At 38.8% G+C, this 23,874-nt stretch overlaps 1 protein-coding gene across 2 annotated transcripts in view; it reads right to left on the reverse strand.

Annotated features, from left to right (window-relative positions):
* Window positions 1-23,874, reverse strand: part of SLAIN2 (SLAIN motif family member 2) — a gene marked incomplete at both ends in the record, with an annotated part of 88,086 nt that overhangs the window by 32,600 nt on the left and 31,612 nt on the right. For both annotated transcript variants that reach the window (XM_080698034.1, XM_080698033.1), the window contains 4 exons: window positions 4,650-4,787; window positions 5,473-5,832; window positions 9,440-9,601; window positions 15,303-15,467. In XM_080698034.1, coding sequence (XP_080554160.1) covers window positions 4,650-4,787; window positions 5,473-5,832; window positions 9,440-9,601; window positions 15,303-15,467 — 825 coding nt within the window. The remainder of the gene's footprint in view (window positions 1-4,649; window positions 4,788-5,472; window positions 5,833-9,439; window positions 9,602-15,302; window positions 15,468-23,874) is intronic.

Genomic DNA, 23,874 nt, shown 5'->3' on the forward strand with positions numbered 1-23,874 from the left:
AGATCCTATTTGAATAACTATGTTAACTCCAATGAAGTTGATTACCCCTACCCTTAAGTCTCATGGTGATGCCACAATAACGACATCTATAGACAAAGAAAAACTATCCACTGAGAAATTGAAGAATCGAGATTACATATACAATCGGGCAGTAAGTGAGTTGCCTGACACAGTCACAATGAAATGAATAATTTGCATAAAACACCAGTCACATAATGTTAAACTAGCAATACTGAAGTTTTATCTGAATTATTCTTAATTTGATCAGTTTTCTAAAGACAGAATCATTTTTTAAATGACAACATATACTAGTTTAAATGAAATTCCAAATCTTTCTACAATAGAATTTTGTGTTAGCTATTGAAAATATTTATGGTTTTAATTTTCTGTATTTAATATTTATATAATTCCAAGTTAGCAAGATCTCATGAAAAGGTGAAAACAACTATGTGTGTGTGTGTGTGTGTGTGTGTGTGTGTGAGAGAGAGAGAGAGAGAGAGAGAGAGAGAGAGAGAGAGAGAGAGAGAGAGAGAGAGAGAGAGAGATAGGAGAGAAGAGAATGAGAATATAAGTTCTGTACCCAGTGGTGCTCTACCACGGAACTATGTTCCCAGCTCTTTTTGTTTTTTTCTTCTCAGACAGGATCTTGCTAAATTATGAAGGTTGCCTCAAACTACTGATCTTTCTGCCTCAGCCTCCTAAGTAGCTGGGATTACTACTGTGCTTACAAATGTATGTGGCTAAAAATTATCCTTTGATGTCACCATTATTTAGGTTAATAACCCCTCCCACAAACCAACTCCTCTAAAAACCTCTGTATTTCTGGCAAATACATACCACCATTTTGCAAGGTTATTATAAGTTCAAATTTTGTTTACTTTTTATTTTAAATTCTACTTATTCAACCGTTGTTGTTTCTTGGATCTGTATCTTTTTACATCCTCACTGTGTATCTCTTATTTATGTATTTACTTACTTATTTTGGTGTATGTGTATACATGTATAGTACTGAGGATTGAGCCCAGGGCATTCTACCTCTGAGCTACACCCCAAACCTATTTTACTTTTTATTTTGAAACAGTCTTGCTAAGTTGTTGAGGGCCTTGCCAAGTTACTGAAGCTGGCTCAGCCTCTCAAGTACTCAGCCTTCCAAGTACTGGGATTATGGGCATGCACCACCATACCCGGCTTCCACCATATCTTAAATACCTAATTCAGTCTCTTTATCATTTCATTTTTGGGTTAGGACAGTGTCCTTCAGGGTCTCTAGTCCTTATCCAGTCCTCATCATACCATTTAGCTACATCAAGGAAAGGTAATAAAAGTGCTGTTCATCCACCAAGTGCAGCAGTAGTGTAATCTGTATGGAATTTAGAAACAATATATTGCCAAGCTAGTTTACTCTTTTATGATATTTCACATATTATTTACAATGCTATCTCAAATTACGTTCCAATGAAGTCATTCAAGAATGAGTTTCAAGATGCCTAGTCATTTGCAATTAGCCAGCATGCCGTAATCTAAACAATGACAAGGGGGAAGATCAGGAGTGGCAGAGAGGAGTGGGACAAGTGTATTTGGCTTCATTTTTGCCACTTTCTTAATAAGCTTGCATAATTCCTATGATTTATATGTATCTCTCTTTGTATACAATAAGAAACAGATATTTGTGAGGTTTAAATAAGGTAATACATGTCAAAGTACTTTAAATATTTCAAAATACTAACAAAGTTTTGGGTACTTTAGAAATCAGTACACTGTTGGGGTTTTGAGCTTATTTATGAACCAGTGATTCTTATATTTCTCTGAAAACTAAACTTTATGCGAAACCTGTGCTGTAGTAGTCTTAGAAAGTAAGGCATTAGCCTTTTGAGAATTTCTGCCTCTGATAAACATTCCTTCCTTGAATTGAAGAAACAGAAAGTAATCTGTATCTATGACTTCTGCAGTGCTCTGGTTTTCTTAAACTTTTTAAGTTATATTTTCCAAATATAAAAGTTAAAAATTAATAATAGCTGTAACAAGTTGAAAATTCATTAGAAATCTCTTAATACTCATGTTTGAATGCCAGCATCCACAATAATGCAGCCACAGCAAATAAGCATATAAAAATAGTGATTGGCATAGTAACAAGGCAAAAGAAGTGGTCCCGTAGGTAGAAATAAGCAACCTTGCAAAGTTAGCTTCATGCGACCAGCAAGAACCAAAGCTTTACCACTTATAGGCTGGAAAAACAAATACTTAAAACATGTGCAACATCTATTACAATAATAACTGAGGTTTACATAGAAAATACAAAATACCAAATTCATGTATAAAATGCATAAAGTTTATATTGTACATAATTATATATGAAAATAAAAAGGAGGCTGTTAAAAAAACTATGAATACTATTAAAAGAAGACACATTTATGTATAAAAGATATGCAAAATTTCAAGGAAAATAGAGGTAACTTACAAGTTTTTTTGCTGAATAATGTATTAACTTTAATAATGTATTAAATATAAATCCTTAAATATTTTTATAAAGTAAATTTACGTTTTCAGCTTATTACAATTTTCTAAATCATTTTTTATAAAAGTACAATTTTACACTAAAATAAATGTTTGTGACTTTAATTTTAAATAAGCTTTACTACAGCTACAAATACAAAAATGAACAAGTATACACAATTGGGGGGGACAAAAGGATAGTACCTTAACTCTTCTGCCTATACATTGAAATATACTTTTATGAAACTGCAGATATTCTTTCTGCACAAAAATCAATTACTAATTAGAATAGGATATGTTCTATATATTTTCCTTAAATAATAATAATATCTTGGGAAAAGGAAAAATAATTCATTAATATAAAAATGTCTAGGAAATCAGCAAGTGATTATATAATGAGATTTCTACCCCTAGGGAAGGCAAGTAATTATCATAAAGTTTAATTTATAAAACATACATTTTTCTATTAATATTTGTATACAGATTCCCAACCTTTTCCTTTTCTTCTATTTTTGTGAAGCATTATTTTCAGGCCAGGCGTGGTGGCGCACACTTGTAATCCCCGCGCTTGGGAGGCGGAGACAGGAGGATCGCGCAGGTGCGAAGCCAGCCTTGCTGGTTTAAGAGACCCTGTTTCCAAATAAGAGGTATAAAATAGGTCTGGGAGTGTAGCCCGGAGGTAGAAGGGCTTCCAGGAACCCCAGTACCACCAAAACAAAAAAATTAGAATTATTTTCAATTACCATAAAGTGTGTGTGTGTGTGTGTGTGTGTGTGTGTGTGTGTGTGTGTGTTTTCAATTGCCATAAAGTGTGTGTGTGTGTGTGTGTGTGTGTGTGTGTGTGTGTGTGTGTTACTAGGGATGGAAGCCCAGGGCTTTCTACCTCCAGGCTACACTCCCAGACCTATTTTATATTTTATTTGAAACAGGGTCTAGGTTGCTGAGAGCCGCACTTAAGTAGCTGAGGCTGGCTTTGAACCTGCGTGATCCTCCTGTCTCAGCCTTCCAAGTACTGGATTACAGGCGTGTGCCACCACGCCCAGTCGCCATAAAGCTTTGAGATACTAGAATAGTCAAAATAAAAAGCACGTATAAGGGGATAAGGAAACAACTCCAAGTAAAAAGTTGGTACTGACAATAATGAAATGAGACAATGAGGTTTGGTTTTACCAAATAGCTAGGGTGAGATTTACTCTATAAAGTGTTGAACAATTTTGAACTTAACAACTGAAACTAAATATAAAAACACATTCCTAGCACTTTTTTATTTTTTATTTTGACACAGGGTCTTGTTAAGTGATTGTGTGCTTGCCTCAAACCTGTGATCCTCCTCTCTCAGCCTCCTAAGTACTGGGATTACAGGTGTGCCCGAATGTGCCCAGGTGTGCCCAAATTTTTTTTTGTTTTTTGGTACTGAGGGTGGAACCCAGGGGCTTTTCTACCTGTGGGCTATACTCCCAGACCTATTTTACACTTTATTTGGAAATAGGGTCTCACTAAGTTGCTGAAAGCCTCACTAAGTAGCTGAGGCTGCCTTCGAACCTGTGCAATCTTCCTGTCTCGGCCTCCCAAGCACTGGGATTACAAGTGTGCGCCACCACACCCAGCTGCTGTGCCCAATTTCTTAAGAAAATTTAAGCAATTACTAAAGGACATACATTTGGATAGTATACTAGCTACTATTTCTACTTCTATTTTTTTTTTTTTTTTTTGGTGGTGGTACTGGAGATGAAACCCAGGGGCCTTCTACCTCCGGGCTACAATCCCAGACCTATTTTATATTTTATTTGGAAACAGGGTCTCTTAAGCCAGCTGAGGCTGGTTTCGAACCTACACACTCCTCCTGTCTCAGCCTCCTAAGCAAGGGGATTACAAGTGTGAGCCACCACGCCCGGCTTCTACTTCTAATTTTTATAAGCCAAAGCTAAATCTTTTTTCTTCCTTTTTTAAAATATATTTTGCTTTTTTTTAAAAAAAATTCTATAGACTCGTTTCATATAAGTATTAATAGAATTGGGTATTTTATAGGAAGAAATTTTAAATCTTAATACACTATGATTATCTTATAGTAGCAATACAGTATTTCAGCAAAACCTAACCACCTGTAATCTTCATCTTCGTGAACAGGTACCTGAAAGCAGGAGGAAGCTACTTACTGGCGGAAGCCTGAGGTTGCATGCGAGGTATCCCTCCATTTGGCACTTGGAAGTTTGAGTCACTTCTGCTGCTTTTCACTGAGTCAACTTGGGTATTAGATGTTCGGGACAGGTTTGGAAGACTGCGCCTTAGTTTTTCTACAGTAACAGAATTTTAATTAAAAAAAATTAAACCATTCTTTCAGATGGAGAAAGATTTAAGATATAAATTAAGAGTTTAAAACAATTTATTTAAACATTCTGCATGTTACAGAAAATAAGGAAGTACCTATTTTAAAATAATGACTCATCCCAGAGTCTATAAATGGGTAGAAAAAGAGAGTCCTTAAAGAGAACCACAAATTATATATTTAAATTTAAATCTAGCTGGGCCTGGTGGCACATGCTTGTAATCCCAGCTCTTGGGAGGCTGAGACAGGAGGATTGCACAGGTTCAAAGCCAGCCTCAGTTACTTAGTGAGGCTCTCAGAAACTTAGTGAGATTCTGTTTCCAAAATTATCAAATAAAGCTGGGGTGTAGTCCGGAGTAGAAAGCCCCTCAGTTCTACCCCCAGTACCACAAATAATTAAGTAAATAAATGAGTAAATACATAAATTTAAATAAAGGTCACTTCCTGGATAAAATAAAACAAAAATAACACAAGAGAAGTTATATTCACTTTCTTCTTTACTTGACTAATAAACTATTAGTGAAATGGCAAACCTAACTAAACTCTTTACTTACTTATCTGAAATACAAAATCTTGGCAAAAATTGTATTACTTCACACTGAAATATTAAAGACAATATTTTCCCAGGAATATTACAAGCTTTGCTGTTTCACCTTCATTTTTAACATTGCTTGTCTGTAAGTCTGTGGGATGGCCTTGGAGTGAAAGGCGAGGTTGCTGTAAGCGGCTAATCATAGGCTGTGGGGACACTCTAGTATATTCTATTCCCCGGGCAGGCGATCGTGAACGAGGTGAGTTTCTGGGTGACTGCTTAGGTGATGGTCGAGGTGAATTGCGTGGTGACGGTGAAAACCTGTTAACAGCAGGGTATACCGCGTGATGCATATTGTCATCTTCGTCATCTAAACTTTGTGCATCAAGTTCCTGATCACTAAAAGTACCCCGTCTTGTAGAATTGCAAGATGACCCAGAACTTCGACGAGACGTGGTGGCTGCATATTCTTGCCGGAGACCTGGCAACAATGAATATATTATTTTTAACCCATATTTTCAAAGATTTAAATACAGATTATCATTGAGAACTTCAAACAGGGTAAAGGAAAGTTTTTACTTTTAGATATCCTTCCATATAAGGATTCATAAACCACATGAGGGTTATTTTTAAATTGAATAAAAATCTATAAACCTCTGTCCAACTTCAGGATTTCTTTTTGACTTTGAAATCTATGTTACATGGTAGAACCATACATTTAAAAGTAATCCTATTCCTTAAGATAGTAATTCAAATTTGAGACTAAATTAAAGGAACACTGAGGGAACATAATCACTATACAACCAGTGAAAAAAATGCAATCACTAAGTAAATAAACTACTTGGTTACTTAATCCTTGGGTTAACATTATAATGCAAAAAAACATAGAATCTAAGATTAAGCATGTCCTGCTATCTACTGGCAATCCAGTAAAAAGATATAGACTAGTTTCCAAACCTTTAAGTCATGTATTTATAAACAGAAAATGTTAAAAACAAGGTTTCCCAAACCAGATTAAAATCACCCCAAGGTATCTTTAAAACTATGAATTTCCTGGGTGTGTAGCTCACTGGTAGGGTTTGCCTAACACGCATGAGGTCCTGAGTTCAATTTCTAACCCTGCAAAACAAACAAACAAAACAAATATCTGGGGTCTAGTTTGGACCTTGGGAACTGACAATTACTTAGTGTCTAGTTTTGGCAAATATGACATTAATGTCATCTAACAAAAGACAACAGATCAGTGAAAAAGCACTGTTTTAGAAATGATACACCCAGGTGCCAATGCAGCCTCTCCACTAACAAGATCGTAAGAAAGTCGCAGTGCTACAGGATTTTGCATTTCTCATTTTAAAAATGAAGAAGCCCAACCAGGTAAAGTCCAAATCTGTAATTTTGCATCTCTAATAGTTACAAAGAAATAATGAAAGAATCATGTAAAAGAGAAAGTCATCGCTTTAAAAGAAGAGAGAGGTGGTCATTTTCAAAAAAGTATTCTACACATTTTTGGCAGCATCTTGTTTTAATTTGTTGGCAAATCATACATATGAATGGCTGAGAAAGTATTACTAAAGTATAGTAAGGCAAAAATTTCTATTATCTGTTACCAAAATACAAATATAAAAACTATAGGAAATAGCTGGCTGAGCTTCTCCCCCATATTGGGGATGGAGCCCAGGGGCATTCTATCTCCAAGTGACACCCTCAGCCCTTTTTTCTTATTTTTTATTTTGAAACAGGGCCTCACTAAGTTGCAAAGGGCCTCACTAAGTGGATGAGGCTGTCTGAACCACGATCCTCCTCTCTCAGCCTCTCAAATGCTGGGATTACAAGTGTGCACCACCACGCCTGGCTGGTTGAGCTTTTAACAAAACACTGGGGTCTAAAAAGTCAGGGATCCAAAGAGAAATAAGTAAGTTTACTGTAAGGTAGACTTAGATGCCATTCTTTTTTTCCTTTCATATCCATGAACAGCTAGACTCTGAATAGCTGACAATACCAGAGAACCAGTGAGGAGTTAAATGAAGCTAGAGAAGAAAGTGGTACCATGACATTAGATTTTAGGGAGAACAATAAAAAAGCAAGCACTAGGTCCATCTCCTGTCTTTCTAGGGGAAACTACATTCTGGGAAATCAATCAACGGAGTAAGAAATATTCTACAGTTTCTTAAATGTTAGAGCTGAGTAAATTTTACTACATTTTTTATACTTTTACTGGTACATTGTAATTATACATCATAGTGAGGTTCCAAGTGATGCAAACATGAATGTATGCAGCACTGGATGTGTTTCCCTCCTGTTTCCAACCGGCTGCTCAAACCTTGCTGTGTACCTTGGTGAGAATGGTAGTGAGATCTTTTCATATGGACACAGCATTATTTGAGGTGTTTCCTTTATCAGTTTTACTTTCCCCCTACCCACTCTTTCCTCCCAAATCTCCTTCCACAATTCTACTGGACACTCCTCATTTATCAAAAGTCTCTTTTTCTTTGGTTTCCACATGTGAAAGAAACATATGGCCCTTGACTCTGCAACTGGCTGATCTCACAATAATAATATCTAGTTCCATCCATTTTCCTGAAAAATGACATAATTTTGTTCACATGGCTGAAGTCTTACTACATATTTAAAGAAAGGATTTCTTATATACAAAGACAAATAAAAGTTCTTAAAGTTTAGCAATGTTCCTCAGCTAATGTCAGAGCTAAAGGCTAAAGTGATCACTTTAGAGAACTTTTCTACTTCAGATTTGGTCTATCATGTCTTACAATTTGCACAGCCAAGAATAATATCACTATAACCATCTCACATTTAAACCAGAGCGTGGGTATCCATGGACACCTGAAAAAGTATGAAAATATCTGAGCCTATATACACATTTTGGAGATGACAGAGCCCTAATTTTTTACTGAATTCTTAAAGGTATATCGGTCCTAAAAGTTCCAAGTATCATGCTACACAGCATCATCATATTTCTTTTAATGACACAACTCCAATTTTCCATGAAGATGTTTTTGATATTTGTGCATTCTCAAAAAGAGTGATATATGTCACCTAGAAGGCTAATACTGGTTCTTGCAATGTGAAAAAAATCTTAGATACTATAATAGTTTGAGGCCCTCATTCAAACAGACAGTATAAGTGTGATATTAAAACTCCATGAAGGAGCCAGAATGGTAGTGTATGCTTTTAATATGATTTGGGAGGCTGAAACAGAAGGTTTGCAGTTCATGGATAGCCTCAGCTACTTAGTGAGGCCCTTTGCAATTCAGTGAGACCCTGGGTTTTTTTTGTTGTTTGTTTGTTTGTTTTTGCGGATCTGGGGATGGAACCTGGGAGCATTTGACCTCCGAGCTAGTTTTTTATTCTTTAATTTGAAACTGGATCTAAGTTGCAAAGGGCCTCACTAAGTAGCTGAGGCTGTCCGCGGACCGCGATCCTCCGGTCTCAGCCTCCCGAATGCTGGGAATACAAGCGTGCACCACCATGCCCGGCACTGAGACCTGTTTTAAAATAAAGAATAAAAAATTGGTATAGCTCAGGGGTAGAATGCCCCTGGGCTCCATCATCATCATCATAATCAAAATAAAAATCCCATGAGGAAGGATAGATAAGAAAAAAACCAAATTTCTAAAAAGGCTTCTTGGTGATTTCATTCCAAGCACCCCATCATGTACCCTGGGTAACATGAGGCTGTAACTATCTTCTGTATTTCTATCTTTTTAATAAACTCCCTTAAATCTTCAAAAAATAAAAAACAAATTAAAAAGCTTAAGGGAACAATTTTTAAAAAGTTGAGAAACACTAGTTTACATGAAAAGACAAAAGTAAATGTGTAATAAATTATACTATCATACTAGTGAGTGTCAATGCAAAGTAACACACAGGGTATGAAGACAAGTGACAGAAGGTGAGCCTAATATACTTTTCTCTGCCCTTCAAACAACAGAACTGACCTACGCAAAGTAGACTCTAAAAATGAACACATGTATATATGTTGATTAAGCCTCCAAAATATATTTAATATCTAGAGAAAATTGAGCAGTAGTAAAAAAAAAATCTCAGCTTTCAAAGATGGAAATACTTACTTTCTTCTTGCATCCGGGCTAGAATCTGCACATCGGTTACATCATTTAGCTTATAATTGGATCCAATTGAATCTTCGTCTAATTCTGAAGCACTTAACTCACTATCTATAGAGGACTGAGGACTGAGTGGAGGATTTCTGTCTGATGAGCTTTTGTAGTTACCTTAAAAAGAAAAAAAATCAAACTTTGATGAGATAAAAATTGAATGTCTGTTGCAATTAACTAGATGTTATATCCATTGCTTCAGTTCATTATTTTTCTGATATTTCTGTTTGCAAAATTTCCCAATACTGAGATTAGCAATTGACCTCATTAAAGAAAGAGGACAATAAAGATCTATTTATTATGGCATAACTAAAAACACTTTTTCATTTTAATATAACTTATTAACAAGCACCACCATCTTATCTCTGAATTAAAGAATCTGAATTAAAGAATCTGCTTTTCCTAAACAGAAAATCTCCAATTTGAAAAAAATTATATTCCTTCAACATTTAAAAATAATCTAAAAAAAAAAAAGAACACTAGGCTAATTTTTCCTGCATGAAGTTATGCTTACAAAATTCCTTTGCCAAGTTGGTAATGGGAATCCAAAGAGTTCTGATGTATAGTATTGGAGCACAAAAGATAGGATGAGAAAAACGACTTGATTAGCTGGGCATGGTGGCCTGTGCTGTAATCCCAGCACTTGGGAGGTTGAGAAAGGAGGATTGCAGGCTCCCAGTCACCCTCGGCTACTTAGTGAGACCCTCCAAAACTTAATGAAATCGTGTTTCAAAATAAAGAATAAAAAATAGGGCCAGGTCTGGTGGTGCACATTTGTAATACTAGCATTTGGGAGGCTGAGACAGGAGGATTGTGCTTTAAAAACAATCTCAGTTACTCAGTGAGGCCCTAGGCAACACAGGGAGACCTTGTTTCAAAATAAAGAATAAAAAAAAAAAGCTGGGCATGGTAGGCATGGTGGCATAAGCTTGTAATTCCAGCATTCAGGAGGCTGAGACCTGAGGATCACAGTTTGGAAAGCCTCAGCAACTTAGTGAGGCCCTCCACAACTTAGTAAGACCCTGTTTCAAATAAAGAATAAAAAATAGGGCACAAGGTGTAGCTTGAAGCTCGAATGCCCCTGGGTTCCATACCCAGACTCTCAAAAAAAGGGGGGGGGGTGGATGGGGTTGTAGCTCTGAGGTAGAATATCCCTGGGTTCCATCCTCAGTTAAACCCCCCTCCAAAAAAAAATAAGGCGTGGTGGCACACAGTTGTAATCCCAGCATTCTGGAGGCTGAGACCAGAGGATTGCAGTTCATGGATAGCCTCAGCTACTTAGTGAGGCCCTCTGCAACTTAGTGAGACCCTGTTTCAAAATAAAAGAATAAAACATAGGGCCGGGGGTATAGCTCAGGTCAAATGCCCCTGGGTTCCATCCCCAAACCTGAAGAAAGGAAGGAAGGAAGGGAGGGAGGGAGGGAGGGAGGGAGGGAGGGAGGGAGGAAGGAAGGAAGGAAGAAAAAAAAATAGGGCCACGGCGTAGCTCGGAGGTAAAATGCCCCTGGCTTTAATCCCCAAATCCTCAGTACCTCAAAAAAATAAATAAATAAAAGAAGGGTTGTTTACTAAGTCATACAATAATAGTAGTACGACTGACTTGAAAGGGTGAACCGTAAAGAAGAGTCAGTGTGAGTCACAACCAGAGTACGTGTGCACTTCCCCACTTCACAGCAACCTGTTCCTCCCACATGACTTACAGCACCTCTCCTTTCTCTCCTTTGGTATATTCATTTATAACCTTATACTATTACTGATCAACAGTATAAGGCTTATTAAAACTCCTTTAAAAGAGCATTTAAACAATTTAAAATAGGTCTGGGAGTGTAGCCCAGAGGTTAAAAGCCTCTGGGTTCCATCTCAAGTACTAAAAAAAAAAAAAAAAAAAAAAAACCAAAAACATTTAATTCTGTAGCTCTTACAAACCATGCAGGCTATTCAATAAGAATCTACTGGCTAAAAGAATAAAAATGTGATCCCATTTAATTAGACCATATTTAAAACTTCTTTTTATTTTTGTGGTACTGAGGGTGAAACCCAGGGGCTTTCTACCTCCGGGCTATACGCCCAGACCTATTTTATACTGTATTTGGAAACAGGGTCTCACTAAGTTGCTGAGAGCCTCACTCAGTAGCTGAGGCTGGCTTCGAACCTATGTGATCCTCCTGTCTCAGCCTCCCAAGCGCGGGGATTACAAGCGTGCACCACTACACCCAGCTATTTTTTTTGTTTTGTTTTGTTTTGTTTTTGGTGGCACTGGGATTCCTGGAAACCCTTCTACCTCTGGGATACATTCCCAGACCTATTTTATACTTTCTATTTGGAAACAGGAAGCCAGGGAGGCTGGTTTCGAACCGGTGCTATCCTTCCTATCTCCGCCTCCCAAGCGCAGGGATTGCAAGCGTGCACCACCACACACGGCCACCCAGCTCGGCCACCCAGCTCATATTTAAAAGCTTCTAAGTGCACACCAAAGAAAACTGTATAGTTGTAACAAGCTAATTTATTTTTGAACCCTTAGTATGTAGTGTAGTGCCTGGTGCAAAGCAGTTCCTAAAAGAAATTTTCTCTAATCAGTTAAAAGTTTCATAAAGAAAATAAATCTGGGCGGGGGAGGGCAACAAGCACTGTGTGAATATATGCCATTGCCAACATGATCCACATTATCATGTGAGACTATTATGCACCAATAAAAATAAATAAATTTTGTGTGTGTGTGGTACTGGGGATGGAACCCAGGGGCTTTCTACATCCGAGTTATACTCCCAGACCTATTTTATATTTTATTTGGAAAAAGGGTCTCACTAAGTTGCTGAGAACTTCAGTAGCTGAGGCTGGCTTCGAACTTGCATGATCCTCCTGTCTCAGCCTCCCACGTACTGAGATTACAAGTGTGCACCACCATGCCCGGCTCTAAATAAGTTTTATAAAGAGAAAATGAACCTGAACTACTTACTAATGAATAAGCTACTTCCAGAGGAAGAGCAGTAAATTAAAAACATTCCTTAGGACTTCCGGGAAGATGGCGGCCGAGAAAAGCGGGGCTTAAGAGTCCCGCTAACAACCAATCTCCATTACCACAAAAAGAGCGCCTTTCATAGCCAGAAAACACCATCACCAGAAAAACAAAAAAACCACCAGGCTCCAGAGAGAAAGCGGACTGAGAACAGAGCTCAGGGCCACAGAGGAGACACACGCGCCCGAGGACGCGGCAGCAGCGCCATACTGCCGGCGGCAGCGGCGAACTCAGCGGACGGCTACAGCAAGCCAGGTGAGCCGCTGCGGAACAGCCAGGCGGGATCTTTCGGCGCAGACAGCATTTAAAGCTCCCAGTGGCTGAGCTCAGCACACGCTGCAGGGATTCAGAGTGGAAATCAAAACCAGAGAAGAAAAAATACGCCAGCCTCATGGCCGAGGGCGTGGCAGAGGCGCCATATTGCCACCGGCGGCGGCAGCAGCAGTGAATTCACCGAGTCCAGTACAGCTACATCTACGTACTCAAGAACAGTAAGTCAAATTGTGGGCCACAGAGGAGAAATCCCAGTATTGTGCCTCGTGGGACTTGACCCAGTGAGGGATTGGTGGTGGCAGAGATATCACACCATAGGAGAGCGTGCAACCTGGCACCCCCCATAGTTTAAAGCAGCCTCTATCGATTCCCTGGGTCGGAGACTCTGTGATACAACCCAGTAAAGGAGTAGTGGGGTCTGAGATACTACTGACTCGAGATCCAGAGCACCTTAAGTGAAGCCATAGTGACCCAAGGGAAGAACCCAGAGAAGGCACAAACCTCCGAAATCATGGGAAAGAGGAATAACACTGAAGTAATGAATGTGCACAACCCCACAACATCAGAACCTGATAAAACAGAAAATCAGAGATTTCTAGAAGATCAAATCAGGAAAATAACTGTAGAAATAATAGAGGTGCTTCGAAAAGAACTCAGAGAGAGCCAAAAAGAGATAAAGGATGCAATTAATGAAGTAAAGGCCTCAATTCAAAGCACAAACAACCGATTAGACCACATGGAGAACAGAATCTCGCTCTTAAAAGATGAGCAATCCAAAAATGAATGCATAGTTTCTAATCTAGAAAAAGATATCCAACAGCAGGAATCTGACATTGAAGAAATATGGGCCCATCTTAAGAGAGCTAACCTAAGAATAATTGGAATAGAGGAGGGAAAAGAAAGTGATACCAAAGGGATCAACAATCTCTTCAAGGAAGTAATAGCAGAAAATTTTCCAAATATAGAGCAAGAGGTTGATACACAGATCCAGGAAACTTATAGAACTCCCTTTAGACAGGATCCGAGAAGAGGATCCCCACGCCACATAATTGTCAAAATGACCAATGTGGAAGCCAAGCAGAGAATCTTAAAGGCAACAAAAACAAAGGGCCAAGTGACATTCAGAGGCAAATCAATTAGAATCACTCCAGACTTCCCAAACCAAGTCATGAGAGCCAGAAGGGCTTGGAGTAACATATTCCAAACTCTGAAAGAAAACAACTTCCAGCCAAAAATTTCCTATCCAGCAAAACTTTCTATCAAATTAGATGGAGAAATAAGAAGCTTCCATGACAAACAGAAACTGAAGGAATTTATGTCTTCAAAACCAGCGCTAGAGAAAATACTCAAAGAGATTAACTACAAAGAAGAAATAGGTAACACTCACCAGAACCAGAGAAACAAGAGTTTCCATCCAACAGACAACTAAGATTGGTTATCTGTGGAGATTCATTACTTATGTTAGTCTTTTACCTATCTCTAAATGGTATTGTTTGCCTTTATTGTTGTTAATTTTTAGGATTTCTAGTTGGAATATTAATATACCTTCAGATATAGCATTTGGAAATATTTTATCCAATTCTATTAGTAACTTTTAACTCTGTTTACATTGTCTTTGGATATACAATATTTTCTTTTATTTTTTAGGGAGTTTGTATATTCTTCTGTTGCCTGTGCCATTGAAATCATATCCAAGAAATCACTGCCAATTTCAATGTTGTGAGGTTTTATGACCCAGATTTTCTCCTAAAAGTTTATAGTCTTAAGATTTATATTTAGGTCTTTTATCTAGTTTGAGTTAATACTTGTATGTGGGATTAGGTAAGGGTCCAATTTTATTCTTTTCCATGTAATTATTATTTTTCAACAATATTTAGTTAAAAGATTATTATTTCCACCACCAAATCTTCGTGGAAACCTTGTCAAAAATAACTTGACAATATAGGGAAGAAGTTAGCTCTAGGCTTGTATTTAACTCCAATGGTCTATATATCTGCCTTTAGAACAGTACTACACTGTTTCAATTATTGTAGCTTTATATGGTTTGAAATCAGAAAATATACATCTTCTAGCTTTGTTTTTGCTTCGAGATTGTTTTGGGTATCTAGAGTCCATATTCCATATCAGGATAGATTTTTTTCTGAAAAATAAATATATGATAGTTTCACCTAAAAAAAAGAAAAAAATATTCTCTGGTAAGAAAGAAAGCAAAAAGAAATATTGAAATGTTATCTTTAAGACATCAAAAGCTTGGTATCAGACAAATGAAACTGTTATGTGAGATTATCATTTTTAATTTTGGATAAATTGCTATAATACTAGATGTCAACCACTAAGCCAAGCATGGGAGGGAGGGATGGGGAGAGAATGGGGTGGAGATCGGGTGGGGGCTGACTGGGCGATGTGTGCATGTATGTCTACAAAAGTTTGTATCCCACTATGATGTATGAATACAGTGCACCAATAAAATAAAATTTAAAAAAAAAAAAAAAAAAACATTCCTTAATAACCTTTCCATTTTCTCCTTACCTGAATTTCCAGGAAGTATAAGCTGTTTTACTATAGGAGGTCGCACTGGGGTTGAGGATGGAGAATTGAAACCACTGCTGTATGGGCTACTGGCATTTGGACTGTAAGGACTTGTGTAACTCATAGAGTTGAAAGGATTATTATATAAATTCTGCCTCTTGAGAGCTGCATTAATGAGAAGAGAGAAAATAAAATTAATAACTAAGGACAAAGCATTTTATTTCAAAAGTATTCCTAATAAAATTAAGTCATTATTTCAGTTTAAAGATTCTTAATAGCAGTAGATAAGAATAAATCATGTTAAAAATTCTAACAAAAATGTTTCCATTGAGCCGGGCGTGGTGGCGCACGCTTGTAATCCCAGCATTTGGGAGGCTGAGACCGGAGGATCACGGTTCACAGACAGCCTCAGCTACTTAGTGAAGCCCGGTTTAAAAAAAAAAAAAAAAAAAAAAATTGGGCAGGGGGTGTAGCTCGAAGGTTGAATGCCCCTGGGTTCCATTCCCAGACCCGCAAAAAAAAATAAAAAAGTTTCCATTATCATAAATTGTTATGCAAATAAAACAGTAGCTACACCAAACAATACAATAATGTAGAAAGAATATCTCCTAAATAGACTATTGACCACAAAATCAATTCATTTCCTTTTTTTTTTTTTTTTTTGGTGCTACTGGGGTTCCTGGAAGCCCTTCTATCTCCAGGATACACTCCCACGGGCTACACTCCCAGACCTATTTTTTACTTTTTTATGTGGAAACAAGGTCTCTTAAGCCAGCAAGGCTGGCTCCGATCCTCCTGTCTCAGCCTCCCAAGCGCGGGGATTACAAGCGTGCACCACAACACCCGGCAATTCATTTCCATTTTGTTGGAAAGTTTTTTGTTTTGTTTTAAAGGTACTGGGGATTGTACCCCTCGGGTATATTACTTCTGAGCTAAAACCCTAGTCCGATTTCTGTTTTAGTCTGAAACAGGATCTTGCTAAGTTGCTGAGGGTCTCATTAACCCACAATCATCCCATCTCAGCCTCCAAGTGTGCCATCATGCCTGGTGAAAAGTTCATTCTTGTTTTTTATTTTAATAACCATGCTCTCCTGAGTGAGCTTTAAAAATAAATCAAATAGGCTGGGTATGGTGGTATACACTTGTAATACCAGTACTTAGGAGACGGAGACAGGAGGACTGCAGGTTTGCGACCAGCCTCAGCTACTTAGTGAGACCCTGTTTCAAAATAAAAAATAGGGTTGGCCAAAAAATACATACATACATACATTATAAAATATTTGTTTTCTTTTCTTTTCTTTTTTTTTTTTTTGCAGTACTGGGGACTGAACCTATTCTACCTCCAACCTCACCTACAGCCCTATGTTTTATTCTTTATTTTGAAACAGGGTCTCACTAAGTTGCGAAGAACTTACTAAGTACCTGAGGCTGGCTGCAAACTTGCAATCCTCCTATCTCAGCCTCTCAAGTACTGGGATTACAAGCCTGCACCACCATACCCGGCTTGTGTCTTTTTTTAAAAGCAAACTTATTAAAAACAAAAACAAAAACAAAAAAACTATGAGCTGGGCATAGTGGCTCACGCTTGTAATCCCAATACTTGAGAGGCTGAGACAGGAGAATCATGCAGGTTTGAAGCCAGTCTCAGCAATTTAGTGAGACCCTGTTTCCACATAAAATATAAAATAGGACTGGGAGTGTAGCCCAGAAGGCCTATGGGTTCCATCCCCAGTACCACACACGCACACACACAAAAGTCTTTCCAATACCAGGCAGGGTGGCACATGCTTGTAATCCCAGCATTTGGGAGGCTGAGACAGGAAGATCGTGGTTTGCAGACAGCCTCAGCTACTTAGTGAGGCCCTCTGCAACTCAGTGGGACCCTGTTTCAAAATAAAGAATAAAATATAGGGCTGGGGTGTACCTCGCAAGTAGAATGCCCCTGGTTCCATCCCCAGTACTACAAATAATAAATAAATAAAAGTCTTTCCAAAATTTGAAGTTTTAAATGAAGGAGTAATTACTGTTTAAGACAGATTCTGATTTTAAAAATGGGAGAATTCCCGCCGGGCGTGGTGGCGCACGCTTGTAATCCCCGCGCTTGGGAGGCAGAGACAGGAAGATCGCGCAGGTTTGAAGCCAGCCGCGCGCGCGCTGGCTTAGGAGACCCTGTTTCCAAATAAAAAAAAAATGTAAAAATAGGTCTGGGAGTGTAGTCCGGAGATAGAAGGGCTTCCAGGAACCCCAGTACCACCAAAATAAATAAATAAATAAATAAATAAATAAAATTAAAAAAAAATAAAAATGGGAGAATTCCCTTTTAAAAAATAAAAGCTTCTCCCCCACCAGAATAATTCTGCTGTAAGAAAAATTTTTACTTTGCATATAAAATTACATAAATAGTACAACACTAAAATTATACACAAAAATTAATACTTAAACCCTATTCTGATAGCCACAGCTTATTCAATCCTTAAAAGCACAGGAGAAAGCACTGTACAGACAAATTCAGTGTGGTGCTTCCGCTCCAGGGGCTAGCCACCAAGTGGTACAAGCAGAAACTAATCAAACTAAAATAAGTAGCAGCATAAAGGTGCAAAAGGAAGAGATAGGATCAGTTCACTACTAAATGTTACGGCTCTTTCGAAGGATGTACATATCTGGTTCATGCATGTTTATAAGATAACAAAAAGGCAGTGAGTGTCTTGAAAATGCACAGCATCATAGAAGTCTGCTGTGGTAAAGGGCAGGGGAGGGGGAGCACAGGAAAAAGCCTGTAATCAGTGATTTTTTATCAAGATTGGTGTGAGTCAACCAGGTTAGGAGAAAAGAGTGATGGTGGATAAATTAGGCAGTATACAGTGATTAGATAAATTAGGTGGATAAATTAGGCAGTATACAGTGATTAGAAAATTAGAAGGAAGGCTGGGCATGGTGGCACATGCCTGCAATCCCAGTACTTGGGAGGCTGAGACAGGAGAGTCGCAGGTTAGAGGACAGCCTCAACAAGTAATGAAACTCTCATCAACCTAGTGAGACCCTGTTTCCTAATAAGAAATAAAATCAGGCTGGGGGTATAGCCCAGAGGTAGAAGGCCCCTGTGTTCTACCCCGAGTACCAGAAAAATTAAGAAAGAAAAAAAAAAAAAAAAAGATGAAGAAGAAACCTGGGCGTGGTAGCACACACTTGTAAATCCCAGCATTCGGGAGCCTGAGACTAGATGATCGCAGTTCACGGACAGCCTCAGCTACTTAGTGAGGCCCTCGGCAACTTAGTGAGACCCTGTTTCAAAATAAAGAATAATGCTAGGCATGGTGGCTCCCGCTTGTAATCCCCGTGCTTGGGAGGTGGAGACAGGAGGATCGCGCAGGTTCGAAGCCAGCCTCACACTGGCTTAAGAGACCCTGTTTCCAAATAAAAATATAAAATAGGTCTGGGAGGGTAGCCCGGAGAAGGGCTCCATCCCCAGTACCACAATAAATAAATAAATAAATAGAATAAAAAATAGGGCAGGGGGTGTAGCTCAGAGGTAGAATGCCCCTGGGTTCCATCCCCAGACCCACAAAAAAGAAAAAGAAATAAAAAAGAAAACATTAGAAGGAAAGAAAAAAGTGCAAATATTACAACTAAAAAGGATTAGCAAGGTAAAAATATCAGATAACTAAAGCTTCTAGTTTGCCCACTGGCGGTCATGGTTTGGAGAAGAGGAACACAGGTTTTTCTGTTTAGTGGTTTTTTATATAATCTCTATGAGACAGGACATATTTAATACATGTTTAGTATGCAGTATGATCATGAAATACCAGCCCAAGCAGAAACACAATGGCTCATTTATTTCCTTCTTTTTTTTTTTTTTTTAATGGTTCTGGGGATTGAACCCAGGGACATTCTACTTCTGAGTTATACCCCCAGCTCTAATTTTTATTCTTTATTTTGAAACAGGATCTCACTAAATTGTGGCAAGCCTTACTAAGCAGTTGAGGCTGGCCACAAACTTGTGGCCCTCCTGTCTGAGCCTCCCAAGTACTGAGATTGCAAGTGTGTGCCACCACACCTGGCTTCCAAATGGCTAATTTCTATCTTTTTATTTCTTCTCAATCTCTTTCGAAGCTTATTATCTTCTGCTTTGTTATAACTACTAGAATTTCAAGAACTCAGTCCTTTTTGTTCTGCAAAATCTCAAACATGCTCACGTCAATTATCATCAATACGCCAAAAATTTCCTATTATTGTGTTTTCTGTCCTAAATTTTCCTGAGTTTCAGTCTCACATACACTGACCAGTTAATGTCTACCTGTGGGTCTGACATATGTATCTCAGAATCTATTATCGAATCCAACTCATGATCTTCCTGCTAAAATTCTCTTCTAGGGATCCCTCTTTCAGAATGGTAACAACATTCACCCTTTTACACAAATTTCAGGTACAGAATTTCATCATAGGAAAACGAAAACTTCTGTCTCTCCAGATAGGTAATGGTGACAGTTGCATGGCACTGTGGATGCATTAAATGCCAACAAACTATACATTAAAAAATAGTAAAAATGGGAATTTTATGTTACGTAAATTTTAGTACGAGAGAGAGAGAAAGAGACAGACTGACAGAGAGGAAGAAATGTAAGCACCTTCAAAGAAGACAGGTAAGAGAGCAGGAAGGGCAGCCAGGAGTGGTGGTGGACACCTGTTATCTCAGTACTTGGGAGGCTACAAATGAAGGAATCAAGGTTTGAGCACAGTCTCACCAATGTATCGAGACTCTCAGCAACCTAGTGGGACTCTGTTTCAAAACAAAAAAGGGGCTAGAGGTGTAGGTTGAGGTAGAATGCCCCTGGATTCAATCCCCAGGCAGTCTGTCTCTGTCTGTCTGTCTGTCTGTCTGTCTCTGTCTCTGTCTCTCTCTGTCTGTCTGTCTGTCTGTCTGTCTGTCTCTCTCTCTCTCTCTCTCTCTCTCACACACACACACACACACACACACACACACACACACACACACACGAGGAAGAGTAAAAGCGTGTAAAAAAGAAAATGCACTATCATAAAAAGAGAAGTTTAGGAGCAAGTGGTAGTGTATTACAGAGAAGCTAAATATAGATGATGTAGTAGAAACTGTTATGCTAGAATACAATACTTAATTTCCCAGTAAACTTTGCCTTATAAGAAAATATATTTAAAAGACCATCTCCAGTTGGATGTGGTGGTGCACAGCTGTAATCCCAGTACTTGGAAGGCTGAGACAGGAGATTCGAAGGTTAGAAGACATTCTCAATAGTAGTTATACTCTCATCAACCTAGCAATAACCTCTTCTGTTTCCAAATAAAAAAATAAAATAAGGCTGGGGAATTATAGCTCAGAGGTAAAATGCCCCTGGGTTTAATCCCCAGTGCCACCCCCCCAAAAAAAACTTTAGATAAAGAGCAGTTTAGGACTTTAAATTCAAATTTGCAATAGCCAAGCAATTTTTTCCTTTAAAAAATGTATGTATTTTGAAATTACATTATATTTATAGCTATAGCTCGTTCTGTACATATAGCCATACAACCTAAACACTATTGGACAATTTCTCAACTTGATTCAAGAGTAATGGGCTCGCTGGACATGGGGTCGCACACTTGTAAACTCAGTACTTGGGAGGGTGAGACAAGGATTGCAGATTCAGGGCCAGCCTCAGCTACTTAGTGAGGCCCTTTGTAACTCAGTGAGACCCTATTTCAAAATAAAGAATAAAAAACGGGTGGGAGTGTGGCTCAAAGGTAAAATGTCCCTGGGTTCCAACCAAGGAGGAGGAGAGGAAGGAGGAGGAAGAAGAGAAGGAGGTTGAGGAGGAGGGAGAAGAAGGAGAAGGAGAAAGAAGGAGGAGAAGGAAGAGAAGGAGGAGCCGGGCATGGTGGCACACACTAACAATTCCCGTGCTTGGGGGAAGGCGGAGACAGGAGGATTGCGCAGGTTCGAAGCCAGCCTCGTGCAGGTTTGAAACCAGCCTTACTGGTTTAAGAGACCCTGTTTCAAAATAAAAATATAAAATAGGTATGGGAGTGTAGTCCGGAGGTAGAAGGGTTCCATACCTAGTACCACCAAAAAATAGCAGGGGGGGGGGGGGAACGACGACAACGGCAACGATGACGATGACAACTACAAAGACTAAGATGACGACGACCAGAGGTAGAAGGGTTCCACCCCAGTACCACCAAAAAAAGGGGAGGAGGAGGAGGTGGAGGAGGAGGAGAAGTAGTAGTAGTAGCAGTAGTAGTAGCAGTAGTAGAAGAAAGGCAGTATTATGGATTGATACCAGGACATCACATGTGCTAGGCAGGTACTCTACCACAAAGTTACAGCCTTAGTCCTAGAAATATTCTTAATAAATATCTAAATCATATATCACCACTGTAGTTGGTTAGAAAATTTCCAGTTTTTCAAGTTGTCTACTAACTTGACTATACATTTCTAACAATCTCTTACAAAAATAACTTAAAGCTCCAGTGTATTTTTCTAAAAAATTAATATTCAGGCAAAATTTTTTGAAAATTATATAAAAAGTCTATTTTTGTCTATTACTTTTTCAAAAGGGTTTTTTTGTTTGTTTGGTTTGCTGTACTAGGGATTGAACCCAGGGGCATCCTACCTCGGAGTTATAACTCCAGCCCTATATTTTATTCTTTTTTTTTTTTTTTTTTTTGGCGGGTCTGCAGAAGGAACCCAGGGGCATTCGACCTCCAAGCTACACTCCCTGCCCTATATTTTATTCTTTATTTTGAAATAGGATCTCACTAAGTTGTGGAGGGCCTCACTAAGTAGCTAAGGCTGCCCACGAACAGTGATTTTTCAGGTCTCAGCCTCCTGAATGCTGAGATTACAAGCGTGCACTACCATGCCTGACTTTTATTCATTTTGAAACAAAGTCTCACTGAGTTGCAGAGGGCCTCCCTAAGTAGCTGGGGCTGTCCCTGAACCACAATCCTCCCAATCCTCCCATCTCAGCCTCCCAAATGCTGAGATTACAAGTGTGCACCACCATACCCAGCTTTTAGTCTTTTTTTTTTTTTTTTTTGGTGGTATGAGGGGTGGAACCCAGGGCTTTCTACCTCTGACTATACTCCCAGACCTATTTTTTATATTTTATTTGGAAACAGGGTCTCACTAAGTTGCTGAGAGCCTCACTAAGTAGCTGACTCTGGCTTCGAACCTGTGTGATCCTCCTGTCTCAGTCTCCCAAGCACAGGGATTACAAGTGTGCAGCACCACACCTGGCTTAGTCTTTATTTGGAAACAAGGTTTGAGTTGCAAAGGGCCTCACTAAGTAGCTGAGGCTGTCCGAGAACTTCAATCCTCCTGTTTCAGCCTCCAAAACGCTGGGATTACAAGCGAGCTTTACTCTTTATTTTGAAACAAGGTTTCACTAAATTGCAGAAGGCCTAAATTGCACAGGGCCTCACTAAGTAGCTGAGGCTGGCCACCAACTTGCCATCCTCTGGTCTCAGCCTCCCAAGTGCTGAGATTACAAGGGTGTGCCACCACACCTGGCTCCAAAAGGGCTTCTGAAAAGTATGACTTTAGTTTTAGAGATTCAGATTCAGCAGTTTTGTAATCATATCCTATAAGTCATTTGCATATAAAAACCATTACTCCTATTGCCAAACAAATCTTGCTTTACTGTATGCCAGTTGAACCTTTGAGCTAAGTTTCCCTCTGCTCCCCTGACCAATTTCAGTTTAAACTAGAACCAAAGAGAGCCAGGCATGGTGGCGCACGCTTGTAATCCCCGTACTTGGAAGGCTGAAATAGAAGGATTGCACAGGTTCGAAACCAGCCCCGGTTACTTAGTGAGGCTCTCAGCAACTTAGTGAGACCCTGTTTCCAAATAAAAATAGAAAATATTTCTGGGTGTGTAGCCTGAAGGTAGAAAACCTCTGGGTTCCATCCCCAGCACCACAAAAACAAAACAAAAACAAAACTAGAACCAAAGAGCACATATTTCTATTATAATGCTAAAAATAAGCAATTCAAAGTTCATGGCTGCTAAGCAAATGCAGAGAAGAAAGGAAGAATGAAATCTTTTCAAGATTATTAATCATGCATCAATCATTTACCACCCGAGCATGTCAGAAAACAGCAAGTCTTTAAAAGGATAGAATGACGCTGGGTGTGGTGGCGCAAGCTTGTAATACCACGCTTGGGAGGCTGAGACAGGAGGATAGTAGTTCACAGCCAGCCTCAGCTACTTAGTGAGGCCCTTTGCAACTCAGTGAAACCTTGTTTCAAAATAAAGAATAAAAAATAGGGTTGGGGTGTAGCTTGGAGGTAGAATGCCCCTGGGTTCCATCCCCAGTACCGCAAAAAAAAAAAAAAAAAAAAAAAAAAAAAAAAAAGCCTAAAAAATTCAGTAATATTTTCCCTACATTTCTACTTACACTGGCATGCTACATTAATGTCATAAATAGGCAAGGACACATTTTTGTCAGAACTGTGAAGGTTATTAAACAAAAAGGCATAAAAGCAATGTAAACCTAAAATATCAAGTTAAGAAAAAAAAGACATAATAGGAAAGGGAAATGAATACGTTTATAAGCACCTACT

Source organism: Muscardinus avellanarius (genome assembly GCF_963383645.1).
Source record: "Muscardinus avellanarius genome assembly, chromosome: 6".
NCBI lineage: Eukaryota > Metazoa > Chordata > Mammalia > Rodentia > Gliridae > Muscardinus > Muscardinus avellanarius.